Source organism: Ranitomeya variabilis, chromosome 5 (assembly GCF_051348905.1).
Source record: "Ranitomeya variabilis isolate aRanVar5 chromosome 5, aRanVar5.hap1, whole genome shotgun sequence".
NCBI classification, from domain to species: domain Eukaryota; kingdom Metazoa; phylum Chordata; class Amphibia; order Anura; family Dendrobatidae; genus Ranitomeya; species Ranitomeya variabilis.
Window position 1 is genome coordinate 565,385,663 of NC_135236.1, and position 25,585 is coordinate 565,411,247.

The following is a 25,585-nucleotide window of genomic DNA, read 5'->3' on the forward strand; positions in this document are numbered from 1 at the left end:
CAGCATTACACAAGCACATGTCCCACACCATCAACCATGCCCTCAACAATGCAGTTAATGGGAAAGTCCACCTAACCACAGACATGTGGACAACTGCTTGTGGGCAGGGACCGCACATCTCGCTGACAGCACACTGGGTTAACATAGTGGAAGGCGGGACTCAGTTGGACCTTGGGATGGAACATGTCCTCAGCTCTGAAAGAGCAGGCAGATCTGTGGCTGACACCACTGAACCTAGAGCCAGGCATGGTCATGTGTGCCAATGGCCGGAACCTGGTGGCAGCTCTGAGGCGAGGTGAGCTCACACACGTACCATGCCTGCTCCATGTGCTTAACCCGTGGTACAGTGGTTTCTCAAAACCTATCCAGAACTGCTGCATCTGCTTGCCAAAGTACACCGCCTATGTGCCCATTTTAGAAAGTCAGAAACAGTTTCAGCCGCCTTTGTCTTGCTTCAGCAGTGTTTGCAGCTTCCGTCTCACCGACTGGTGTGTGATGTCCCCACGCATTGGAACTCTACACTGCAGATGTTGGAAAGGATTTTTGAGCAGAAGAGGGCAGTTGTTGACTACCAGCATCAACAAGGCCATTAGTATTCAGTTCAGACTCCACACATAAGACCTCAGGAGTGGACATGTATGTCAGGCATATGTACCATCCTCAAAAACTTTGAGGACTCCACCGAGATGGTGAGAGGCAATGAGCCATAATTAGTATCACATTCCCCACTTCTCTGTGTTCTGAAATGCTCTCTGCTCACAATCGAAGAAGATGCATTGCAGGCAGAGCATGATGAGATGGAGCAAGGAACCATACAGGGTGATTACCCACTGCCCAACCCCATCTCATTCCAATGTAGATTGGGTGACAATGAGGAAGAGGAGGAGGCAGAAGAGGAGGAAGAACAAGAGCTAGTTTCATGCTCTATAGATGGTACTACAAGCACAATAGAGAGTATGAGACCTCTTATTGATCGGATTAAATTCCTAGGTCATATCTCATATTAATTCATGTACAAAGTTCTATTGACTGCATTGTATCATATTAAATCCTCATATTATATCTTTGGATTATAATTCGGACTTTATGTCCTGATTTTTTTTTCCATGGACACTTGGACCTTCTTTTGCCTGCAACATTTGCCAGTTGCCATTTGCCATTATCATATTGCCACTTAGGTCCTCTTTGGATAGCGCATTTATTAATTATACTCAATTAGGTCCCCCTTCTTTTGATATCAGATTTGTCCTCTTACTTATTCTATAAACGTCCTATAAACTATTCACCATCTTCTTTGACCACTTCACCACCTGGCTACTTCATTTCCTTTCCGCGGACATCCCCACTATCATCATGGGCGACTTCAACATCCCCATTGACACGTCCCTCTCAGCTGCCACTAAACCTCTATCTCTCACTTCCTCCTTCGGCCTCACTCAATGGTCTTCTGCAGCCACTCACAAAGATGGTCACACACTGGACCTCATCTTCACCCCCCTCTGCTCCCTATCTAACCTCTCTAAATCACATTTTCCTCTTTCTGACCACAACCTTCTCACATTCTCTTCCATCTCCACTCCATGTCTACAATCCCCACCCCACAAACTTTCACACCCTCGCAGAAATCTTAAACATCTTGACCTACATTCATTCTCTGAATCCCTCCTCCCTCTCACAGATATAAGTTCCTTACACAATGCGGATGACGCTGACGCTCTATATATTTGACAAAAAAAACTGACCGTCACATCCATACATAGACTAAGTGTGAACAGGTGCTGAACCTAGAGTAACCAACTCATATATAGTCAAGTAAAAAAGGCAGCACACTGCAGCGCTAAGACATGCAAACATGAAACATGAAAACTGAACTGCAATACTGCACTAGAAATATGAAAAATGAGACCAGTCTAGGAAGAGGTTTTCACAGGTACACATTCACATGGAGACGTTTATTCTCAGCGAGGTAGGCAAGCGTAGGACCTGATATACGAGAGATGCCGTAAAGGGGCTATCAGGTACACATAAAATTGGCCATTTTTTATGCGCTAAACGCTCTCATTTTTCATATTTCTAGTGCAGTATTGCAGTTCAGTTTTCATGTTTCATGTTTGCATGTCTTAGCGCTGCAGTGTGCTGCCTTTTTTACTTGGCTGACGCTCTATATAACACCACAATAGCTGTAGCTTTGGAATCTGCTGCCCCACTTACACATACCAAAGCTCACAAAATCAACAGACAACCCTGGCACACCAGCTTGACCAAAGAACTGAGGCGAGCTTCCAGGGCTGCTGAGCGCAGATGGAAAAGATCCCACTCCAACGAGCACTTCATCGCATTCAAACAGTCCCTCACTACTTTCAAGACCACACTCGCCACAGCTAAACAAACCTACTTCTCATCTCTCATATCCTCCCTGTCTCACATTCCTAAACAGTTATTCAACACCTTCAATTCTCTCCTCCGTCCCCCAGCACCTCCACCCTCCCCACTTATCTCAGCTGAACAATTTGCCTCATTTTTCAAGCAGAAGATTGATAACATCAGAGACAGTTTTGGTCAACAACCCCCAGAGCCCTTCCTCCCAACTTCCCAGCCCTCCACCTTCAAAACCAACTTCTCCACCATTACAGAAGATCAACTCTCCACTCTACTCTCAAAATCACATCTCACCACCTGGCACTTGACCTGCTCCCATCCCACTTCATCCCAAACCTCACCACAGTCTTCATCCCAACCCTAACCCATCTCTTCAACCTATCACTAACAACTGGTGTTTTCCCCTCAAGCTTTAAACATGCCTCCATCACACCTATTCTCAAAAAGCCCTCTCTTGACCCATCCTCTGTATCTAGCTATCGCCCTATATCACTTCTCCCTTATGCCTCCAAACTACTGGAACAACACGTCTACCTTGAACTGTCCTCCCATCTCTCTTCTTGCTCCCTCTTTGACCACTTACAATCTGGCTTCCGGTCACACCATTCCACTGAAACTGCCCTAACTAAGGTCACCAATGACCTCTTAACCGCCAAGAGCAAGCGACACTACTCTGTCCTCCTCCTCCTCCTGTCGGCTGCCTTTGACACAGTGGACCATTCCCTATTATTACAGACCCTCTCATCCCTTGGCATCACAGACTTGGCCCTATCCTGGATCTCATCATACCTAACAGACCGGACATTCAGCGTCTCCCACTCACACACCACCTCCTCACCTCACCCCCTATTTGTCGGAGTCCCACAAGGTTCAGTCCTTGGGCCCCTGCTCTTCTCCATTTATACACCTTTGGCCTGGGGCAGCTCATAGAATCTCATGGCTTTCAGTATCACCTCTATGCTGATGACACACAGATCTACATCTCTGGACCACATATCACCTCCCTACTAACCAGAATCCCTCAATGTCTGTCCACTATTTCATCCTTCTTCTCCGCTAGATTTCTGAAACTTAACATGGACAAAACAGAATTCATCATCTTTCCCCCATCTCACGCGACCCCCCCAACGAACCTTTCCATTACAGTACATGGCTGCCCACTCTCCCCAGTACCACAAGCTCGCTGCCTCGGGGTAATCCTTGATGCTGATCTCTCCTTCAAACCACATATCCAAGCCCTTTCCACTTCCTGCCGACTTCAACTCAAAAATATTTCACAAATCCGTACTTTCCTCAACCAAGAATCTGCAAAAACCCTAGTCCATGCCCTCACCCCCTCTTATTGCATGCAGACCTTTATTGCAGACGGACTTTTACCGACAGGGGCACCCACTTGGACACTTGGACTCTTTACCCAGCCACCCCGTGGACGCAGTTTGCTCCAGGCCTGATCCAGTTGAGTATCGTCGGCATACTATGCCTTTTCATTTATATAGGAGTGCTTTACAGCCTGCCTTGTGATCATTTTTTCACTTAGGCGCTACTTCCTCCTACAATAGGTAACTCAGGGATTCAGTGCATGCAGCATTGCACTACTTTTTTCATCAGGCTTACCATACAGGTCCTTTAGAGCCACGGCCCGGGCATGGGCTATCAGGTGGGGCTGGGTCTAAGGGTTGTTTTAGTGGAACAGGTCTTTGCATTATGTTATACACTATGTTCCAAATTATTATGCAAATTACATTTTTCTCAGATTTTCCTAAATGGTCGGTGCAAATGACAGTCAGTCTAATAAAAGTCATCACCCGTTAGATTATACATTGAATTTTATTGAAGAAACCTCCCAATGATAACAGTATAATCTCCAAAATGAATAAAAACTCAAAATGCACTGTTCCAAATTATTATGCACAGTAGAATTTTTATACATTTGATATGTTTTAAGGAACTGAAAATGCTCATTTGTGGAATTTGCAGCATTAGGAGGTTACATTCACTGAACAAAAAAGCTATTTAACACCAAAACATCCCAACAGGCCAAGTTACATGTTAACATAGGACCCTTCTTTGATGTCACCTTCACAATTCTTGCATCCATTGAACTTGTGAGTTTTTAAAGAGTTTCTGCTTGTATTTCTTTGCATCAAGTCAGAATAGACTCCCAGAGCTGCTGTTTGGATGTGAACTGCCTCCCACCCTCATAGATCTTTTGCTTGATGATCCTCTAAAGGTTCTCTATAGGGTTGAGGTCAGGAGAAGATGGTGGCCACACCATGAGTTTATCTCCTTTTATGCCCATAGCAGCGAATGACTCCGAGGTATTCTTTGCAGCATGAGATGGGGCATTGTCAGCATGAACATGATTTTGCTCCTGAAGGCACGTTTCTGCTTTTTAGACCATAGAAGAAAGTTGTCAGTCAGAAACTCTATATACTTTGCAGAGGTCATTTTCACACCTTCAGGAACCTTAAAGGGCCTTACCAGCTGTTTCCCATGATTCTGGCCCAAAACATGACTCCTCCACCTCCTCCCTGATGTTGCAGCCTTGTTGGGACATGGTGGCCATCCACCAACCATCCACTACTACATCCATCTGGACCATCCAGGGTTGCTCAACACTTATCAGTAGTGTTGAGCATTCCGATGCTGCAAGTATCGGGTATCGGCCGATACTTGCTGTATCGGAATTTCCGATACCGAGATCCGATATTTTTGTAATATCGGATATCGGTATCGAAACAACATTAATGTAAAAAGGTGTAAAAGAAAGAATTAAAATAAAAAAAATCGCTATACTCACCTGTCCGACGCAGCCGGGACCTCGGCGATTGTAAGCGGCAGCGTTGTTTCTTTAAAATTCGCGCTTTTACTTGCTTACGTGAATTCCCGGCTTCTGATTGGTCAGGGCGGCCATGTTGCCGGGACTCGGACCAATCACAGCAAGCCGTGACGAAATTACGTCACGGCTTGCTGTGATTGGTCCGCGTCCCGGCAACATGGCCGCCATTAACCAATCACAAGCCGTGACGTCACGGGAGGCTGGACACGCGCTTATTTTGAAAAGCGCGCGTGTCCAGCCTCCCGTGACGTCACGGCTTGTGATTGGTCACGGCGCCATATTGCCGGGATGCGGACCAATCACAGCAAGCCGTGACGAAATTACGTCACGGCTTGCTGTGATTGGTCCGCGTCCCAGGAACATGGCCGCCATTAACCAATCACAAGCCGTGACGTCACGGGAGGCTGGACACGCGCTTATTTTGAAAAGCGCGCGTGTCCAGCCTCCCGTGACGTCACGGCTTGTGATTGGTCACGGCGCCATATTGCCGGGACGCGGACCAATCACAGCAAGCCGTGACGTAATTTCGTCACGGCTTGCTGTGATTGGTCCGAGTCCCGGCAACATGGCCGCCCTGACCAATCAGAAGCCGGGAATTCACGTAAGCAAGTAAAAGCGCGAATTTTAAAGAAACAACGCTGCCGCTTACAATCGCCGAGGTCCCGGCTGCGTCGGACAGGTGAGTATAGCGATATTTTTTATTTTAATTCTTTATTTTACACATTTATATGGTTCCCAGGGCCTGAAGGAGAGTTTCCTCTCCTTCAGACCCTGGGAACCATCAGGAATACCGTCCGATACCTGAGTCCCATTGACTTGTATTGGTATCGGGTATCGGTATCGGATTGGATCCGATATTTTGCCGGTATCGGCCGATACTTTCCGATACCGATACTTTCAAGTATCGGACGGTATCGCTCAACACTACTTATCAGTAAACAAGACTGTTTGGAAATTAGTATTCATGTATGTGTGGGCCCAATACAACCATTTCTGCTTGTGAACACTGTTTAAGGGTGGCCGAATAGTAGGTTTATGCCCCACAGCAAGCCTTTGAAGGAGCCTACACCTTGAGGTTTGATGGACTCCAGAGGCACCAGCAGCTTCAAATATCTGTTTGCTGCTTTGTAATGGCTTTTTAGCAGCTGCTCTCTTAATCCGATGAACTTGCCTGGCAGAAATCTTCCTCATTATGCCTTTATCAGCACAAACACATTTGTGCTCAGATACAGCCACAAATCTCTTAACAGTACGATGATCACAGTTATGTTTTTGGAAAATTTCTAATGTTTTCATCCCTTCACCAAGGCATTGCACTATTTGATGCTTTTCAGCAGCAGATAGATCCTTTTTCTTTCCCATGTTACTTGAAAACTGTGACCTGCTTAATAATGTGGAACATCATTTTTAAGTAGTTTTCCTTTAATTAGAATCACCTGGAAAGCCAATTATCACATGTGTTTAAGATTGATTTCAGTGATCCATTGAGCCCCGAGACACAATACCATCCACGAGTTTATTTGAAAAACAAAACAATTAAATCTTTATGACACTTAAATCCAATTTGCATAATAATTTGGAACACAGTGTATATATATGTCCTTTTGCACATTTATTTGACTATTATGGTTACAGATTTGTATAGGGGTGTTGTGTTTTCATTTGTTTTAAATGTTTTTATAACTGTTGTGGTGTTGAATAAAAAGGTTTTCTATTTTTTCATATCATATGTTTGTGCGTGCCTGTTTTAGTCCAATACTTTTTTCTCTGTCTTGGTACTACTTATATAATTGGACTAGGCATCGCACCCTTTCTACATACCTGATCTACAGCCTGATGCACCCTTCTTTTCTTTAGTTCATGCCCTCATCATCTCTCGCCTTGACTACTGCAACCTCCTGCTCTGTGGCCTCCCCTCTAACACTCTCGCACCCCTCCAATCTATTCTAAACTCTGCTTCCCGACTAATCCACCTGTCCCCCCACTATTCCCCGGCCTCTCCCCTCTGTCAATCCCTTCACTGGCTCCCCATTGCCCAGAGACTCCAGTACAAAACCCTAACCATGACGTACAAAGCCATCCACAACCTGTCTCCTCCATACATCTGTGGCCTCATCTCCCGGTACTTACCTACATGCAACCTCCGATCCTCACAAGATCTCCTTCTCTACTCCCCTCTTATCTCCTCTTCCCACAATCGTATACAAGATTTCTCTCGCGTATCACCCCTACTCTGGAACCATCTACCACAACACATCAGACTCTTGCCTACCATCGAAACTTTCAAAAAGAGCCTGAAGTCCCACCTCTTTCGACAAGCCTACAACCTGCAGTAACCACCGATCGACCAAACCGCTGCATGACCAGCTCTATCCTCACCTACTGTATTCTCACCCATCCCTTGTAGATTGTGAGCCTTCGCGGGCAGGGTCCTCTCTCCTCCTGTACCAGTTATGACTTGTATTGTTTAAGATTATTGTACTTGTTTTTATTATGTATACCCCTCCTCACATGTAAAGCGCCATGGAATAAATGGCGCTATAACAATAAATAATAATAATAATAATAATAATAGGAACATTGCTTTCAGGTGGCCATCCAAGACGTCTGTTCAAAGGGTTATTGGGGTTCATCCAAATTAGGAGCAGGACTTGCATTTACTTCATGGGCCAACAGTATGGAAGTACAGAATTAATAAAAAAGGGAAATTTGTTTTCATGTGGCCATCCAGTATGTCAGATCAAAGGGTTTTTTGGGGGTGTGTAACTTTGGGACAGGTCAGGCCTTGCATTCAATGCATAGGTAAACAGTATGAGAGTACCAAATTTCGAATAATGGGAACAATGGTTTCAGGTGGCCATCCAGGACGTCTGTTCAAAGGGTTATTGGGGTTCATCCAAATTTGGAGCAGGCCTTGCATTTACTTCATGGGCAAACAGTATGGGAGTACACAATTAATAATAATGGGAACTTTGGTTTCATTTGGCCATCTAGTATGTCAGTTCAAAGGGTTTTTGGGGTGCGTGTAACTTTGGGGCAGGGTAGGCCTTGCATTCAATGCATAGGCAAATATTGCATTCAATGCATAGGCTGATTAACTCCCTCAGCACATAGCATCCTGAAAAGAAACTTATAGGTTTCTACATCATGGAAGAAAGCAATCTCCCTTACATATCTCCCCTCACATACAGTGCCAGTGACCCTGTCACAATATATATACAGTGGGTACAGAAAGTATTCAAACCCCTTTAAATGTTTCACTCTTTGTTTCATTGTACCATTTGGTAAACTCAAAAAAGGTCATTTTTTTCTCATTAATGTACACTCTGTGTTAGGGTTGGGGGAACGCACCGAATATATATATTTATTAGAAGACGTTGGTGCATTCTCAACCCGGGATCCACCGTGCAGGAAAGCACCTGCAGCTAGATATGGTGGTACAATTTAGTAATATAAACAGACTCTGTTACTTCACAGAGTCTGTTAGCAAGGATAACGCTGTGCCCTGTTTGGCTCACAGAGGAACACAGCTACTTAGTAGAGCAGATGGTGGTCATGAAGTCAAATGCAAACACGCAGCTCCTCGCCGGATGTGCCAGCATTCTAGGGGCTTATTTCAGCCGGGTCCCTGAATACACACACAAACATGACCACACTGGCGCAGAGCTCGTACAGACCACAATTTGGGATTTGTTCCCTTCTTGGTGAGGGCTACCAAGGGAGCTACCAAGGTTGAGAATTGAGGAATGAACTGGCGATAATAGTTAATGAACCCCATAAAGCGCTGCACCGCTTTAAGGGAATGGGGTTCTTGCCAGTCCATCACAGCCTGCATTTGGCAGGATCCATAGCCAATCCTTGGGCGGAGATGATATAGCCCAGGAAAGGTAAGGACTCCTACTCAAACACACATTTCTCCAACTTGGCGTAGAGGTAGTTAGTTCATAAGAGGTCAAAGACTCTGCAAACATCTCTCCGGTGGGAGTCAATATCTGGAGAGTAGATGAGAATATCATCCATATAGACTACGACCGAGGTGGAGAGCATATCCCGGAAGATATCGTTTACAAAGTCTTGGAAAACGGCTGGGGCATTACAGAGCCCAAAGGGCATCACTAGATATTCATAGTGCCAATCCCTGGTGTTAAAAGCCATCTTCCATTCGTCCCCCTCACGGATGCGAATCAGGTTGTAAGCACCACGCAGATCTAGTTTAGTAAACACCCTTGCACCCCGAAGCCTATCAAAAAGCTCAGATATCAGGGGCAGAGGATATTTATTCTTAAGGGTGATGGCTTAAAAACCGCTGTAGTCTATGCATGGACGCAGTTCTCCACTCTTCTTCTGCACGAAGAAGAACCCAGCCCCTGCAGGTGATGCTGACTTTCTAATGAACCCTCTTGCCAGATTTTCCTGGATGTACTGAGACATTGCCTCTGTCTCCGGGAGAAATAACGGATAGACTCGACCCCGGGGAGGCTCAGCACCAGGCAATAGGTCAATGGGACAGTCATAGGGGCGGTGAGGCGGAAGGGTCTCCGCAGCCCTTTTGGAGAACACGTCAGCATAGGACCAATATTGCTTGGGCAGAGAGGAAAGATCTGCGGGTACCTCTGTTGTAGCAACCTGAACGCTCTCCCTCTGACATCTACCCCCACAAGATTCACCCCATCCCAAAATTCTGCCTGTGGACCACTCGATATGAGGAGAGTGGTACCGTAGCCAAGGCATCCCTAACAGGACCTCATCAATTCCTTCAGGAATGACGAGCAGAGAAATAATCTCCTGATGAGACGGCGTCAAGGAGAGATTGAAAGGGATGGTCTGGTGTGTAATCTGTGAGGGCAGTGTCGACCCATTTACCACACGTACTGTTACTGGTTGAGCTAACATTACCAGGGGAATTGCGTGAAGTTGGGCGAAGGCAGAAGACATAAAATTGCCCTCCGCCCTAGAATCCACGCAGAGCTCTACCGAGTGGGTAAATGAGCCTTTAGTAATTGTCCCCTTAAAGGACAATTTGGAGGCAAACGTCGCCGTGTCTAGTGTACCTCCACCTACTACCACTAGATGCTGACATTCCCTCGACCGTTGAGGACATCTGGTGGCAAGATGTCCTGACTGCTGGCAAACATGACAAGCCTGGAGTGCACGAGCGGTCCGGGACTTAGATCCCGCTCGTGACCCTACCATGGCCTCATGCGATTCAGGGACCAGGACCGGAGATTCCAGAGGTTTGGCAAAGGTGGGAGCCAGCCGAAACCTCTGCCTACACTGGGCTTGCTCTAACCTCCGCTCGTGAAAACGGAGGTCAATATGAGTGGATACAGTTATTAACTCCTCCAGTGTGGCGGGAATCTCCCTAGTGGCCAGAGCGTCCTTCACGTGGTCAGCCAGCCCCCTCCAAAATATCGGAATAAGGGCCTTATCCGCCCACTCCAGCTCAGATACTAGGGTGGGAAAGTGGATGGCAAAATGGCTGACCAAGGACGAGCCCTGAGTCAATGCCAACAGCTGGAGCGCAGTATCATGGGTGACACGAGGTCCTAAAAAGACCTGTTTCAGAGTGCTCAGGAACCACATGATCGCCACGCTCCCACAGCGGCGTAGCCCACTCCAACGCCCTGTCCAACAGGAGAGACACAATAAATTCCACCTTAGCCCGCTCTGTGGGCCAGAAGCTCGAGATGTATAGAGCACTGGCTCACAAAACCCCTACAAGATTTACTATCACCCGAAAATTTTTCTGGCAGCGGGAGGCGAGAGAGAGTCGGAACAGGGGTGGCAGTGGACATGGTTGCTGCAGCCACGCTAGCAGCCTGTACAGCAACTGTGGTTACGTCCACAGCTGAGGTTATGCGCTCGAGAGCCGCCAACCTACCCTCCAGCTGCTGGATGTACCGCATGGATTGCTGTGTGTCCGCCATAACTAGCCAGATCCTGGCAAATAGTATGGGAGTACCAAATTTCGAATAATGGGAACAATGTTTTCAGGTGGCCATCTAGGACGTCTGTTCAAAGGGTTATTGGGGTGCATCCAAATTTAGAGCAGGAATTGCATTCACTTCATGGGCAAAAAGTATAGGAGTACAAAATTAATAATAATGGGAACTTGTGGCAAATCACCTGCTGGTTTATTATGGAACAGCATAAACCACAGCAGGGTTCAGCAAAGTAAACACTGCCTTTCTGGCATAAGAGCAAAGCAAAAATATAACATATAGCAAATTCCATATGACTGAGGGGTTCGCTGCTCAGACTACTATGCGTCTTCAACTCTACCTGGAGCCACGTCTAGAGTCTCTCTTCTCCAAACTACTACACAGAGAAAAACAACAGTGGCTGTACATTTAACATCCCAGCCACACCATTGATGTGGAGATATCTTGAGCAGGCGTCCCGCCCATCTCTTACCTACTTATTTACAAACCCATCCCAAAACATGGCTGGCGGAATGCACCGAATATATATATTTATTAGAAGAAGTTGGTGCATTCTCAACCCGGGATCCACCGTGCAGGAAAGCACCTGCAGCTAGATATGGCAGTACAATTTAGTAATATAAACAGACTCTGTTACTTCACAGAGTCTGTTAGCAAGGATAACGCTGTGCCCTGTTTGGCTCACAGAGGAACACAGCTACTTAGTAGAGCAGATGGTGGTCATGCAGTCAAATGCAAACACGCAGCTCCTCGCCAGAGGTGCCAGCATTCTAGGGGCTTATTTCAGCCGGGTCCCTGAATACACACACACCAAACTCCTCGCTGGACGTGCCAGCATTCTAGGGGCTTATTTCAGCCGGGTCCCTGAATACACACACAAACATGACCACACTGGCGCAGAGCTCGTACATAAATTGACACTAGCGCATGGCCGTGCGGTCATGCGCACCTCTTATAGCTGCAGCAAGTACAGGACCTTCCTAGAAGGACCAATGAGAGACTGCCACAGATGTTGAACACCTTCAGGACCTTCCTAGAGGACCAATAGGATTTGCTGCAGTACCTGAGCATGTGACCCTTGATTTCCAATGAGAGATCTTACCCTGGGCATGCTCAGAAGAGGAAAAGTAGGACTTAGTCCCAAAGACGTCTGCTCGCTGCTGACCAGTAAAGGCCACAATGGCAGAAGCTGGAAGTACAGCAGTAACCCTTCGCACAGTGTCAGACTGAGCATGATGCTGGGACTGACGCTGTTATGATCCTTAGTGGTTGAGGATCACGAATTACTCCAGCTAAGTAACAAACATAGGACAAGCTCTAGGGAGGTGGCAAACTGGACTAACCACAAATCTGAAATCCAAACACACTAGAAGTAGCCGGTGAAAGTGCCTAAAAAATCCTAGACGTCTCGAGCCAGCCTGAGGAACTAACTACCCCTAGAGAGAAAGAAAGACCTCTCTTGCCTCCAGAGAAATAATCCCCAAAGATATAGAAGCCCCCAACAAATAATAACGGTGAGGTAAGAGGAAGGCACATACACAGGGGTGAAAACAGATTCAGCAAATGAGGCCCACTAATACTAGATATCAGAAAATATTAAGGGGTCTGTGCGGTCAGTAAAAAACCCTAACAAAATATCCACACTGAGATTTCAAGAAACCCCGCACCAACTAACGGTGTGGGGGGAGAAAACTCAGTCCCCTAGAGCAACCAGCAAGCGAGGAGATCACATCTTAGCAAGCTGGACAAGAAACATGATGAATGCTGATAATCAAAAAATGAACGGACAAAAACTTAGCTTGTCTTGGAGAGGCTGGGAGCAAGGTAATCACAAGGAATCTGAAGAGCACTGAATACATTGATAGCAGGCAAGGAACTGAGTATCCAGGTGAGTTAAATAGGAAACTAACCAAGGATAACGAACCAGCTGATGCAGCCAACCTGCAGAAGACAACACTACACAGTACCGCTTGTGACCACTAGAGGGAGCCTAAAAATAGAGTTCACAACATGACGCCTCCGCTGAGCCGGCTCCACTGCGGCAGGAGAAGCATGGGAGACTGCAGCGGAGATGAATCGAGATTCCCCCTGTGCAGAGGCAGGAACTTGACCCCTAACATTCTGCACCCCAGTTTGACTGGAAAAAAACTGAAATGTAGAAATCTTTCTTAAATTTATTAAAAAAGAAAACGGAAATATCACATTGTCATAAGTATTCAGACCCTTTGCTCAGTATAGAGTAGAAGCACCCTTTTGAGCTAGTACAGCCATGAGTTTTCTTGGAAATGATGCAACATGTTTTTCACACCAGGATTTGGGGATCCTCTGACTTTCTTCCTTGCAGATCCTCTCCAGTTCCGTTAGGTTGGATGGTGAACGTTGGTGGACAGCCATTTTCAGGTCTCTCCAGAGATGCTCAATTGAGTTTATGTCAGGGCTGTGGCTGGGCCAGTCAAGAATGGTCACAGAGTTGTTCTGAAGCCACTCCTTTGTTATTTTAGCTGTGTGCTTAGGGTCATTGTCTTGTTGGAATGTGAACCTTCACTCAAGTCTGAGGTCCAGAGCACTCTGGAAGACGTTTTCATGAAGGAAATTTCTGTTCTTGACTGCATTCAAACTCCCTTCAATGGCAACCAGTCATCCTGTCTCTGCAGCTGAAAAGCACCCCCACAGCATGATGCTGCCACCACCATGTTTCACTGTTGGGAATCGTAATGGGCAGTTGATGAGCAGTGCCTGTTTTCTCCACACATACCGCTTAGAATTATCACCAAATAGGTCTATCTTCCTCTCATCAGACCAGAAAATCTTATTTATCATAGTCTGGGAGTTCTTCATATGTTTTTTAGCAACCTATGTGGGATTTCATATGTCTTGCACTGAGGAGAGGCTTTCGTCGGGCCACTCTGCCATAAAGGCCTGACTGGTGGAGGGCTGCAGTGATAGTTGACTTTGTGGAACTTTCTCCCATCTCCCTACTAAATCTTTCGAGCTTAGCTACAGTGATCATGGGGTTCTTCTTTACCTCTCTCACCAAGGCTCTTCTCCCATGACTGCTCAGTTTGGCTAAACCTCCAGGTGTAGGAAGACTTCTGGTGGACCCAAACTTCTTCCATTTAACGATTATGGATGCCACTGTAATCTTAGGAAACTTGAGTACTGCAGAAATTGTTTTGTAGCCTTGGCCAGATCTGTACCTTGTCACAATTCTGTCTCTGAGCTCAGTGGCAAGTTCCTTTGACCTCATGATTCTCATTTGGTCTGACATGCTCTGTGAGCTGTGATGTCTTACATAGCAGCTTTGATAAAGAACATGCTATTGTTCGAAACACGTTGCCTGCTACTCACTATTATGTGAATTATTTGTCTGGACTTTGCATTTAATACTCAATAAATCTGGAATTTTTTTGGAAGCTGGATTTTTCCCTTTTTTTCTGAATACGTATGACCATGTGATATTTCATTTTTGTCTTTTTTAATAAATTTGCAAAAATATCTACATTTCTGTTTTTTGTTCCAGTCCAAATGGAGTGCATAGTGTACATTAATGAGAAAAAAATGCACTTTTTTTGAATTTACCAAATGGCTGCAATGGAACAAAGAGTGAAAAATTTAAAGTGGTCTGAATACTTTCCGAACCCACTATACTGTATGTATATATATATATATATATATATATATATATATATATATATATATATATATATATATATATACACCACATCAAAACACTGTCATGGGCAACACAATCTCCTGACATGAACCCCATTGAATACCTCTGGAATGTGATCAAGAGGATGATGGATAGTCACAAGCCATTAAATAAAGAAGAACTGCTTACATTTTTTGCACAGTGTGAAAGACTGGTGGAAAGCATGCCAAGTCGCATGAAAGCTGTGATTAAAAATCATTGTTATTCCACAAAATATTGATGTCTGAACTCTTCCTGAGTTAAAATATTAGTATTGTTGTTTCTAAATGATTACAAACTTGTTTTCTTTGCATTATTTGAGGTCTGAAAGCACTGGTTAATTTTTTTTTATTTCGACCATTTGTCCTTTTCAGAAAAAAAATACAAAATTATTGCCTGGAAATTCGGGGACATGTTGTCAGAAGTTTATAGAATAAAAAAACAATTTACATTTTACTCAAAAATATACCTATAAAGAGAAAAATTAGACAAACTGAACATTTTGCAGTGGTCTCTTAACTTTTGCCAGAGCCGTACATACACATATATATATGTGTTAGGTGTCAAGTTCCCACCTCTGCACAGGGGGAATCTCAAGCCATCTCTGCTGTGGTCTCCCATTCTTCTCCAGGCGCAGCGGAGACGTTGGTCCAGGCGTCTAGCTCAGGCTGATACTGGATGACCGGTTCCTGCTGCCCTTCCAGGCTCTGCTTTTGCAGCCAGCAATGATCAGCAGCGAGCAGGTCTTTCTGGGACTAAGTCTTGCTTTTCCCATACTGAGCATGCCCACGGGACAACCTCCCATTGTAGGTCGGGGGTCTCATGCTAAGGTCCTGTTGCGGCTCCTATTGGTCCATCTGGAAGGTCTTGTAGCACTGCTGCTATAAAAGGTTTGCATGCTTGCTCGGCCATGCGCTAGTGTATACTTGAAAATGTGTGTGTGTTGATGAGTGAAAGTCATTCATTAATCATCCCCTCCCTTGTGTATGACTGCTCGTGTAAGGTGGATGTCTGCTATCTAGTGCCCGGCTGAGCTATCAGCAATAAACACACAAAACAACATCTAATTACTGTGACCGCCAGTGCGGCGCCGTGCCCTATTAGAGCACTTTTCTATCCCAAGTCTGGGTGGTTAGTGGCGTCCGCCAGAGTGGCACTACACGTACTCTTGTGCATTTAAAGGGAACCTGTCACCCTCCCAGTCGTTTCAAACTAAAAGAGCCACCTTGTGCAGCAGCAATGCTGCATTCTGACAAGGTGGCTCTTTTAGTTCTGGGTGCTGTAACTAGAGAAATAATCTGTTTTTTAATTTGTCAGAAATATCTTGTCTTCAGTCAAGGAGGCAGGCATTTCCCCCCTGCAGCAGATGCCACACAGCCATCACTCAAATCTTCTTGGCGGCGCCGGGCGCCGCCTCCTCACCGCTGTTTTGAAAATAGCCGGCGCCTGCGCTCTTTTTTTCTGCCTGGTGCAGGCGCAGTGAGCGCTGCCCGTCTTTCCTCATATGCAGTCTCGGTGACTGCGCCTGTGCAGCCGCCCTGCTTGTGAATCCCAGCCCCACAGTGTGAATAAATCATAAGTCACTGCGGGTCTGGGATTCACAAGCAGGGTGGCCGCGCAGGCGCAGTCACTGAGACTGCATATGAGGAAAGATGGGCAGCGCTCACTGCGCCTGCACCAGGCAGGAAAAAAGAGCACAGGCGCCGGCTATTTTCAAAACAGCACTGAGGAGGCGGCGCCCGGCGCCAAGAAGATTTGAGTGCCGGCTGTGCGGCGTCTGAAGCAGAGGAGAAAAATATGAAAAAAATCCGGCACTCAAAGAAGAATTTCTTAATGTATATATTTATTTCATGTCCCAGTACATTTCAATGTAACGTTTCGGTCATTTTGACCTTCATCAGACAAATGATTATGGGAAATAACGTTGTAAATATAGTTGGAGTAAGGCTACTTTCAGACATAGCGCATTTTTGAGCGCTATTTTGCGGGCGCTTTTCAAAAATGCGCAATGTCATTTTCGTCTGCCGGCAAAGTGAATGAGAAATTCACTTTGCCGTTCAGACACACCGCAAAAAAACGCGGCGCTTTTGTCTGCAAACACGCCGGCGTAAAAAGAATTGACATGTCAATTCTTTACGCAGCGGCGTGTCTGCGTATCCCCCTAGGGCCCCATATTAACGTGCACACACAGCGCCTTTGTCCTGGGTGTCGGCGTCTTTGTACGGAGGGGTTGACACCCAGGACCGGACGTGACGTCGGACAGGAAGAGGGAAGCCCCCGCCCCCCAGTGAAGCAGTGTGTGTGTGTGTGTGTTTGTGTGTGTGTGTGTGTGTGTGTGTGTGTAGCGACGCTGCAGCGATAGCGACAACGATGCCGATCGCTGCAGCGTCGCTGTTTGATCGCTGGAGAGCTGTCACACAGACCGCTCTCCAGCGACCAACGATGCCGAGGCCCCCGGGTAACCAGAGTAAACATCGGGTTACTAAGCGCAGGGCCGCGCTTAGTAACCCCATGTTTACCCTGGTTACCAGCGTGAAAGTAAAAAAAAAAAAACAGTACATGCTCACCTGCGCGTCCCCCAGCCTCCGCTTCCTGACACTGACTGAGCTCCGGCCTTAACAGCAGAGCGGTGACGTCACCGCTCTGCTTTCACTTTCACTTTAGGGCCGGCGCTCAGTCACTTTGATACGTGGCACTTTGATACGTGGCACGTGGCACTGAAATATGTGGCACTGAAATATGTGGCACGTGGCACTTTGATACGTGGCACGTGTCACTTAAATACGTGGCACGTGGCACTTTGATACGTGGCACTTTGATACGTGGGACTGAAATATGTGGCACGTGGCACTTTGATACGTGGCACGTGGCACTTTGATACGTGGCACTGAAATACGTGGCACTGAAATACGTGGCACGTGGCACTTAAATACGTGGCACGTGGCACTGAAATACGTGGCACGTGGCACTGAAATACGTGGCACTGAAATACGTGGCACGTGGCACTGAAATACGTGGCACGTGGCACTTAAATACGTGGCACTTAAATACGTGGCACTTAAATACGTGGCACTTAAATACGTGGCACTTAAATACGTGGCACTTAGGCTATGTTCACATTTGCGTTGTGCGCCGCATGCGTCCTTTTTTTGATTGATTTTGGACGCAGCAAAAATGCAACTTGCTGCGTCCTCTGCGGCCGGATGCGTGCGCTGCAGTGACGCATGCGGCCGGCGCAAAACGCAAGTGCGACGCATGTCCATGCGCCCCCATGTTAAATATAGGGGCGCATGACGCATGCGGCGCCCGACGCTGCGGCGCAGACCGCAAATGTGAACGTAGATTTAAATAGCTGGATAGAGCTGGATCCGCGGGCTGTGATCTGGCCTACGCTCAGCACTCTGCGGAGCGCTGTCATTCAAAACACGTCCACTCATTTTGGTGTTTAGTCCCAAAATGGAGGATGGAAGAAGAAAAGGGTTGGACAAGGAAATGACATCATTTCTTTTTTTTTTCCCCCACTGCAGTTAAAGCTTTATTTGTGTCAAACACAGACAATCTGCAGAGAAAACTGCATAAAAAACCGCACTAAAAACCGCATCAAAAACCGCATCAAAAACGCACCAAAAACGCACCTGCGTTTTCTGCCAAGAGCTGCGGTTTTTGTCCTGAAAAAAAAGGATTGAAATCAGGATCGTGTGAACATACCCTTACCGTACAGGGTTACGAGGGGGGGCGTCTGACTGACACCTGCCCTAGTAACCTGGGGTTAGTGACAGTGGGGTTAGTAAACCCCAGCTGATGTCTGTTCCGCTTGCTGAGGCGTCTTTGGCTCAAGGCCATTGCAGCTGGCAGAATCGACATGATGTTAACTCCAGTGTGTATTGTATTCTGAGTCATAAAGACAGGAAATGACCTCAATGACTCTCTTTTTTTTTTTCCCCTTTTTTTTTTTTTCAAACAAACTTTATTTTCAGTACACAATGCTGAAAAAAACGCAGCTGCAAAAAACGCAGCAAAAAACGCTGTGTGTGAAAGCAGCTGCGTTTTTTGCCTGCGTAAAAAAACGCAGGTAAAGCAGCAGCAAAATACGCGCGCGTAAAAATACGCAGCAAATATGCTGTGTGTGAAAGTAGCCTAAGCCCCTTACTCAGGTGCAAAACTCCATAGAAATACACTACACAGAGGTAGGAGGGGGCGGTCGGGCGATGGTCCCTTTGAAGCAGAGGAGAAACGCCTGCCTCCTTGACTGAAGACAAGGTACTTCTGACAAATTAAAAAACGGAATATTTCTCTAGTTACAGCAACCAGAACTAAAAGAGCCACCTTGTTAGAATGCAGCATTACTGCTGCACAAGGTGGCTCTTTTAGTTTGAAACGACTGGGGAAGGGGGGGTGACAGGTTCCCTTTAAGCTATTTTTGCAGTTAATCTGACACCCCAGTTGCGGTGTCGAGCGCAAGAGGTCTAGACGAACTCTAATCCTGTGTCTGGGGATAGAGTTCTGAGACTTCTTGCTTGCGCTCTTGGTGCGGTACCGTGGCCCTGTGATGCAACAGGGTTTGCATCCTTCACACAGGGTGAAGTTAACTGCCATATAGTCCGTTATTACTCAGCAGCAGGTTCCATCTCTACACGGTGGACCCCGGGCTGCGAACGCACCTTATACCATCTCTCTAATTATTTGGTGCGTTCCGCTAGCCCTAACACACACATATATATGTATATATATATATATATATATATATATATATATATATATTATTATTATTATTTATTGTTATAGCGCCATTTATTCCATGGCGCTTTACAAGTGAGGAGGGGTATACATAATAAAAACAAGTACAATAATCTTAAACAATACAAGTCATAACTGGTACAGGAGGAGAGAGGACCCTGCCCGCGAAGGCTCACAATCTACAAGGGATGGGTGAGAATACAGTAGGTGAGGATAGAGCTGGTCATGCAGCGGTTTGGTCGATCGGTGGTTACTGCAGGTTGTAGGCTTGTCGAAAGAGGTGGGACTTCAGGCTCTTTTTAAAAATTTCGATGGTAGGCAAGAGTCTGATGTGTTGTGGTAGATGGTTCCAGAGTAGGGGTGATACGCGAGAGAAATCTTATATACGATTGTGGGAAGAGGAGATAAGAGGGGAGTAGAGAAGGAGATCTTGTGAAGATCGGAGGTTGCGTGTAGGTAAGTACCGGGAGATGAGGCCACAGATGTATGGAGGAGACAGGTTGTGGATGGCTTTGTACGTCATGGTTAGAGTTTTGTACTGGAGTCTCTGGGCAATGGGGAGCCAGTGAAGGGATTGACAGAGGGGAGAGGCCGGGGAATAGTGGGGGGGGCAGGTGGATTAGTCGGGCAGCAGAGTTTAGAATAGATTGGAGGGGTGCGAGAGTGTTCGAGGGGAGGCCACAGAGCAGGAGGTTGCAGTAGTCGAGGCGAGAGATGATGAGGGCATGGACTAGGGTTTTTGCAGATTCTTGGTTGAGGAATGAACGGATTCGTGAAATATTTTTGAGTTGAAGTCGGCAGGAAGTGGAAAGGGCTTGGATATGTGGTTTGAAGGAGAGATCAGCGTCAAGGATTACCCCGAGGCAGCGAGCTTGTGGGACTGGGGAGAGTGGGCAGCCATTTACTGTAATGGATAGGTTTGTTGGGGGGGTCGCGTGAGATGGGGGAAAGATGATGAATTCTGTTTTGTCCATGTTAAGTTTGAGAAATCTAGCGGAGAAGAAGGATGAAATAGTGGACAGACATTGAGGGATTCTGGTTAGTAGGGAGGTGATATCTGGTCCAGAGATATAGATCTGTGTGTCATCAGCATAGAGGTGATACTGAAAGCCATGAGATTCTATGAGCTGTCCCAGGCCAAAGGTGTAAATGGAGAAGAGCAGGGGCCCAAGGACTGAACCTTGTGGGACTCCGACAGATAGGGGGCGAGGTGAGGAGGTGGTGTGTGAGTGGGAGACGCTGAATGTCCGGTCTGTTAGGTATGAGGAGATCCAGGGTAGGGCCAAGTCTATATATATATATATACACTCACCGGCCACTTTATTAGGTACACCATGCTAGTAACGGGTTGGACCCCCTTTTGCCTTCAGAACTGCCTCAATTCTTCGTGACATAGATTCAACAAGGTGCTGGAAGCATTCCTCAGAGATTTTGGTCCATATTGACATGATGGCATCACACAGTTGCCGCAGATTTGTCGGCTGCACATCCCAAAGATGCTCCATACAAGGCAGGATGGATCCATGCTTTCATGTTGTTTACGCCAAATTCTGACCCTACCATCCGAATGTCGCAGCAGAAATCGAGACTCATCAGACCAAGCAACGTTTTTCCAATCTTCTACTGTCCAATTTCGATGAGCTTGTACAAATTGTAGCCTCAGTTTCCTGTTCTTAGCTGAAAGGAGTGGTACCCGGTGTGGTCTTCTGCTGCTGTAGCCCATCTGCCTCAAAGTTCGACGCACTGTGCATTCAGAGATGCTCTTAGGCCTACCTTGGTTGTAACGGGTGGCGATTTGAGTCACTGTTGCCTTTCTATCAGCTCGAACCAGTCTGCCCATTCTCCTCTGACCTCTGGCATCAACAAGGCATTTCCGCCCACAGAACTGCCGCTCACTGGATTTTTTTTCTTTTTCGGACCATTCTCTGTAAACCCTAGAGATGGTTGTGCGTGAAAATCCCAGTAGATCAGCAGTTTCTGAAATACTCAGACCAGCCCTTCTGGCACCAACAACCATGCCACGTTCAAAGGCACTCAAATCACCTTTCTTCCCCATACTGATGCTCGGTTTGAACTGCAGGAGATTGTCTTGACCATGTCTACATGCCTAAATGCACTGAGTTGCCGCCATGTGATTGGCTGATTAGAAATTAAGTGTTAACAAGAAGTTGGACAGGTGTACCTAATAAAGTGGCCGGTGAGTGTATATATGTATATATATATATATATATATATATATATATATATATATATATATATATATATATATACATATATGTATATATATATATATATATATATATATATATATATATATATATATATATATATATATATATATATATATATACATACAATGGGGGAAAATAAATGTTTGATCCCTTGCTGATTTTGTAAGTTTGCCCACTAACAAAGACATGAGCAGTCTATAATTGTAAGGGTAGGTTAATTTTAACATTGAGAGATGGAATTTCGAAAATAAAAACCAGAAAATCACATTGTATAAATTATATAAATTTATTGCATTTTGCAGTGAGAAATAAGTATTTGATCCCTGTGGTAAACAAGACTTAATACTTGCTGGCAAAACCCTTGTTGGAAGACATACAGTCAGAAATTTTTTGTAGTTGATGATGAGGTTTGCGCACATGTCAGGAGGAATTTTGGTCCACTCCGCTTTGCAGATCATCTCTAAATCATTAGGAGCGTCAACTCTCTCCATAGGTTTTCTATGGGATTCAGGTCTGGAGACTGGCTAGGCCACTCCATTACCTTAACTTGTTTCTTTTTGAGCCACTCCTTTGTTGCCTTGGCTGTGGCTGTATGCTTCTTCCAAACACGGCGAGTTGAGTTAAGGTACCGTCACACTCGTTGTGTTTGACACGCAGCGGCGATCTGGATCCTACTGTGCCATCGCTGGTCGGAGCTAGAAGTCCAGAACTTTATTTTGTCGCCAGGTCGGCGTGTATCATCATGTTTGACATCAAAAGCAACGACGCTAGCAACGAGCATAGGGGGCATCACAGCGTCTCCTTCTAGCCAGGTAGGCGTGTTACATTACAAAAGGAGACGCCCTCAGCCGCGACGACCTGAGAGGGAACTTGCAGCAGGAACAATGGTTGTTAGCTGGGCGGAAATGAGTGGCTGTGACGCCGTCTTCCTGTGAATGCTGATAGACCACAGCGGGATCATCTGTAGCTGCGTTCCAGAATATAAACCGCGACTCTACTCAGTCCTTCCTTTGCGATCACTTGTGCGTCCTGCCCGGAACGTCCCTCCGCCACCTACGAGCCTCACGGGAGCATCCTGTCCGGAACTCTGCATACTCCCGACGTCTTTGTCCTCTATCTCTTTCAGCTTTCAACGGTTAGTAATATCTTTGTGCTGTTTGTTTCATCTGACATGCAGCAATGCTAATTTATGTGTATTGTAGAGTGATGTATACTACATCCCTGCAGAGATCTGTTTGAGCTTGCAAGTTTGTAAACAAATACGCTTTTGCGCTGGCTGGCATCCATTTTGAGCATTCGCTTTATGGAAAGGTAAACAAAAACGATTTTGCGCTGGCTGGCAGCCATTTTGAGTGTTCGCTTTATGGAAAGGTAAACAAATACGCTTTTGCGCTGGCTGGCAGCCATTTTGAGCTTTCACTTTATGGAAAGGTAAACAAATACGCTTTTGCGCTGGCTGGCAGCCATTTTGAGCGTTCGCTTTATGGAAAGGTAAACAAAAACGCTTTTGTGCTGGCTGGCAGCCATTTTGAGCGTTCGATTTATGGAAAGGTAAACAAATACGCTTTTGCGCTGGCTGGCAGCCATTTTGAGCTTTCGCTTTATGGAAAGGTAAACAAATACGCTTTTGCGCTGGCTGGCAGCCATTTTGAGCATTCGCATTATGGAAAGGCAAACAAAAACGCTTTTGCGCTGGCTGGCAGCCATTTTGAGCGTTCCCTTTATGGAAAGGTAAACAAATGCGCTTTTGCGCTGGCTGGCAGCCATTTTGAGCTTTCGCTTTATGGAAAGGTAAACAAATACGCTTTTACGCTGGCTGGCAGCCATTTTGAACATTCGCTTTATGGAAAGGTAAACAAATACGCTTTTGCGCTGGCTGGCAGCCATTTTGAGCTTTCGCTTTCTTGCTTGCTGTAACTTTACTATTTCTTTCAGATGTCTGCCAATGACCAGGAGTTTGTTCGGGAACTCATCGACATGTACCACTCCCTGCCCTGCTTGTGGAAGATCCAGTCTGCGGATTACAGCAACCGCTACAAGAAGAAAGCTGCGTACGAGAAACTGGTTGCCCTCTACAAGCAGCATCATCCCACTGAGACGGTGGATGAAAACATTGTGTGTAAGAAGATCCAGGCTCTCCACACAGTCTACAAAAAAGAACTGAACAAGGTGGAAAAGTCCGTGAAGTCTGGGGCCGGAACCAACGACGTGTATGTGCCCAAGTTGTGGTACTATGACCTGCTGGCGTTCACTCGGGACCAGGAAATCCCTCGCCCGTCCAAGACCGTGACAAACCTTTGTGCGCCATCTGCTGAAGAGATCCTGCCCGAGTCTCCTGATGAGCATGTAAGTACCCCCTAGCTTCCCTGCTTGTAGCATGCCCTGTGTCTTGTATGTTTATGATACTGCACGGTTTCCAATAATAATAATTCCCATTTTTCATGTTTAATCCACCAGATAATAACAGTTGCCACTTCCTGTTCAGATAAGTATAGTCCAAACAGTCCTTCCCTACCTTTAAATGCTGTCTTATTTCAAAAGTCGAAAATAAAATAAAATTTTGTGTCTTCCGCAGATTCATACAGTATAGCCAGCAAAAGTAGTTTAGCCCGGCTCTGTAACCCCTGTGGTTTGCTACCTAGATGACTGTTCCTCATAGCTTCCCACGGACGGGCATAGAAGTGTTGGGGAGGTGGGGGTTCTCTAGGGCTGATGTGTTTGTATGTTATTGACTGTTTTTTTTTTTTTTCCTGTACTCGCAGGTGCCTCCTGAACATCTCCAAACACCGGAAGGCAACGATGACGAGACCCCTCAGTCCTCCATAAGCCCGTGTGTCGAGGAGCAGACACGTCCACAGCGCCCATCTCGCAAAAGAAAGGCGACTGCGGGCACACCTGTGGATCTCCTGGCACTGGCCAGCAACATAATGAGCCAGCATGCCTCAACCCAGCTCACCGTATTCTCATCCTTCGTTGCGGAACGCTTAAATAGATTGGACATTACCCAGAGAACGTACGCGGAGAGAGTGATGTTTGAGGTTTTGAACACGGCAGCCGCAGGCAAACTGACTGAGACAACAACATTGACCAGCAGCGACCGTCAGCCCAGTGGCCAGTTTTCTTGGGGACACCAGCAAGAGCCCATGCACAGCACTCCTGTCCGCAGACCGGCCCCACATCATTTCCAGTTCCGGCCACCACCTACACCCCCTTTTGGTGACTTTTCGCAAGGACCTTCTACGCCCACACACCAGTACAGCGAGATGGACACCTACTATCAACATCTGTAGTGTTCTTGGACTGAAAACGATAGAGACTTCTTTTTCCTAAGCACTTCATGCGTTCACATTTACCGGTAGTTTTGTGGGCCATAATTTTCGATGAATTTTGGTCCGTATACACACGGCCGGCAACTCGCTGTGGTTAACCACGGCCATACATACGGGAGGAGCTGACATCGGCAGAAGAAGGGATGCATATTTGTTCCTTCTGCCGATGTCAGCTCCTCCCGTATGTACGGCCGTGGTTAACCACAGCGAGTTGCCGGCCGTGTGTATACGGACCAAAATTCATAGAAAATTGTGGTCCGTATACACATGGCCGGCAACTCGTAGGAAAACATGGCCGTACATACGGGAGGAGCTTTCATCAGCAGAGGGACGCATATGCGTTCCTTTTGCTGATGCTGGCTCCTCCCGTATTTACGGCCGTGGTTAATCACAGCGAGTTGCCGGCCTAGTGTGTATACGTACAGAAATTCATAGAA

At 46.3% G+C, this 25,585-nt stretch overlaps 1 protein-coding gene across 1 annotated transcript in view; it reads left to right on the forward strand.

The window, feature by feature from the left end:
* The window catches only part of LOC143775108 (uncharacterized), a 45,325-nt gene extending 20,216 nt beyond the window's left edge, over positions 1 to 25,109 (forward strand). Inside the window, exons 2-3 of the mRNA XM_077262954.1 lie at positions 23,755 to 24,165; positions 24,582 to 25,109. Coding sequence (XP_077119069.1) covers positions 23,755 to 24,165; positions 24,582 to 25,109 — 939 coding nt within the window. The remainder of the gene's footprint in view (positions 1 to 23,754; positions 24,166 to 24,581) is intronic.
* The last annotated feature ends 476 nt before the right edge of the window (positions 25,110 to 25,585 follow it).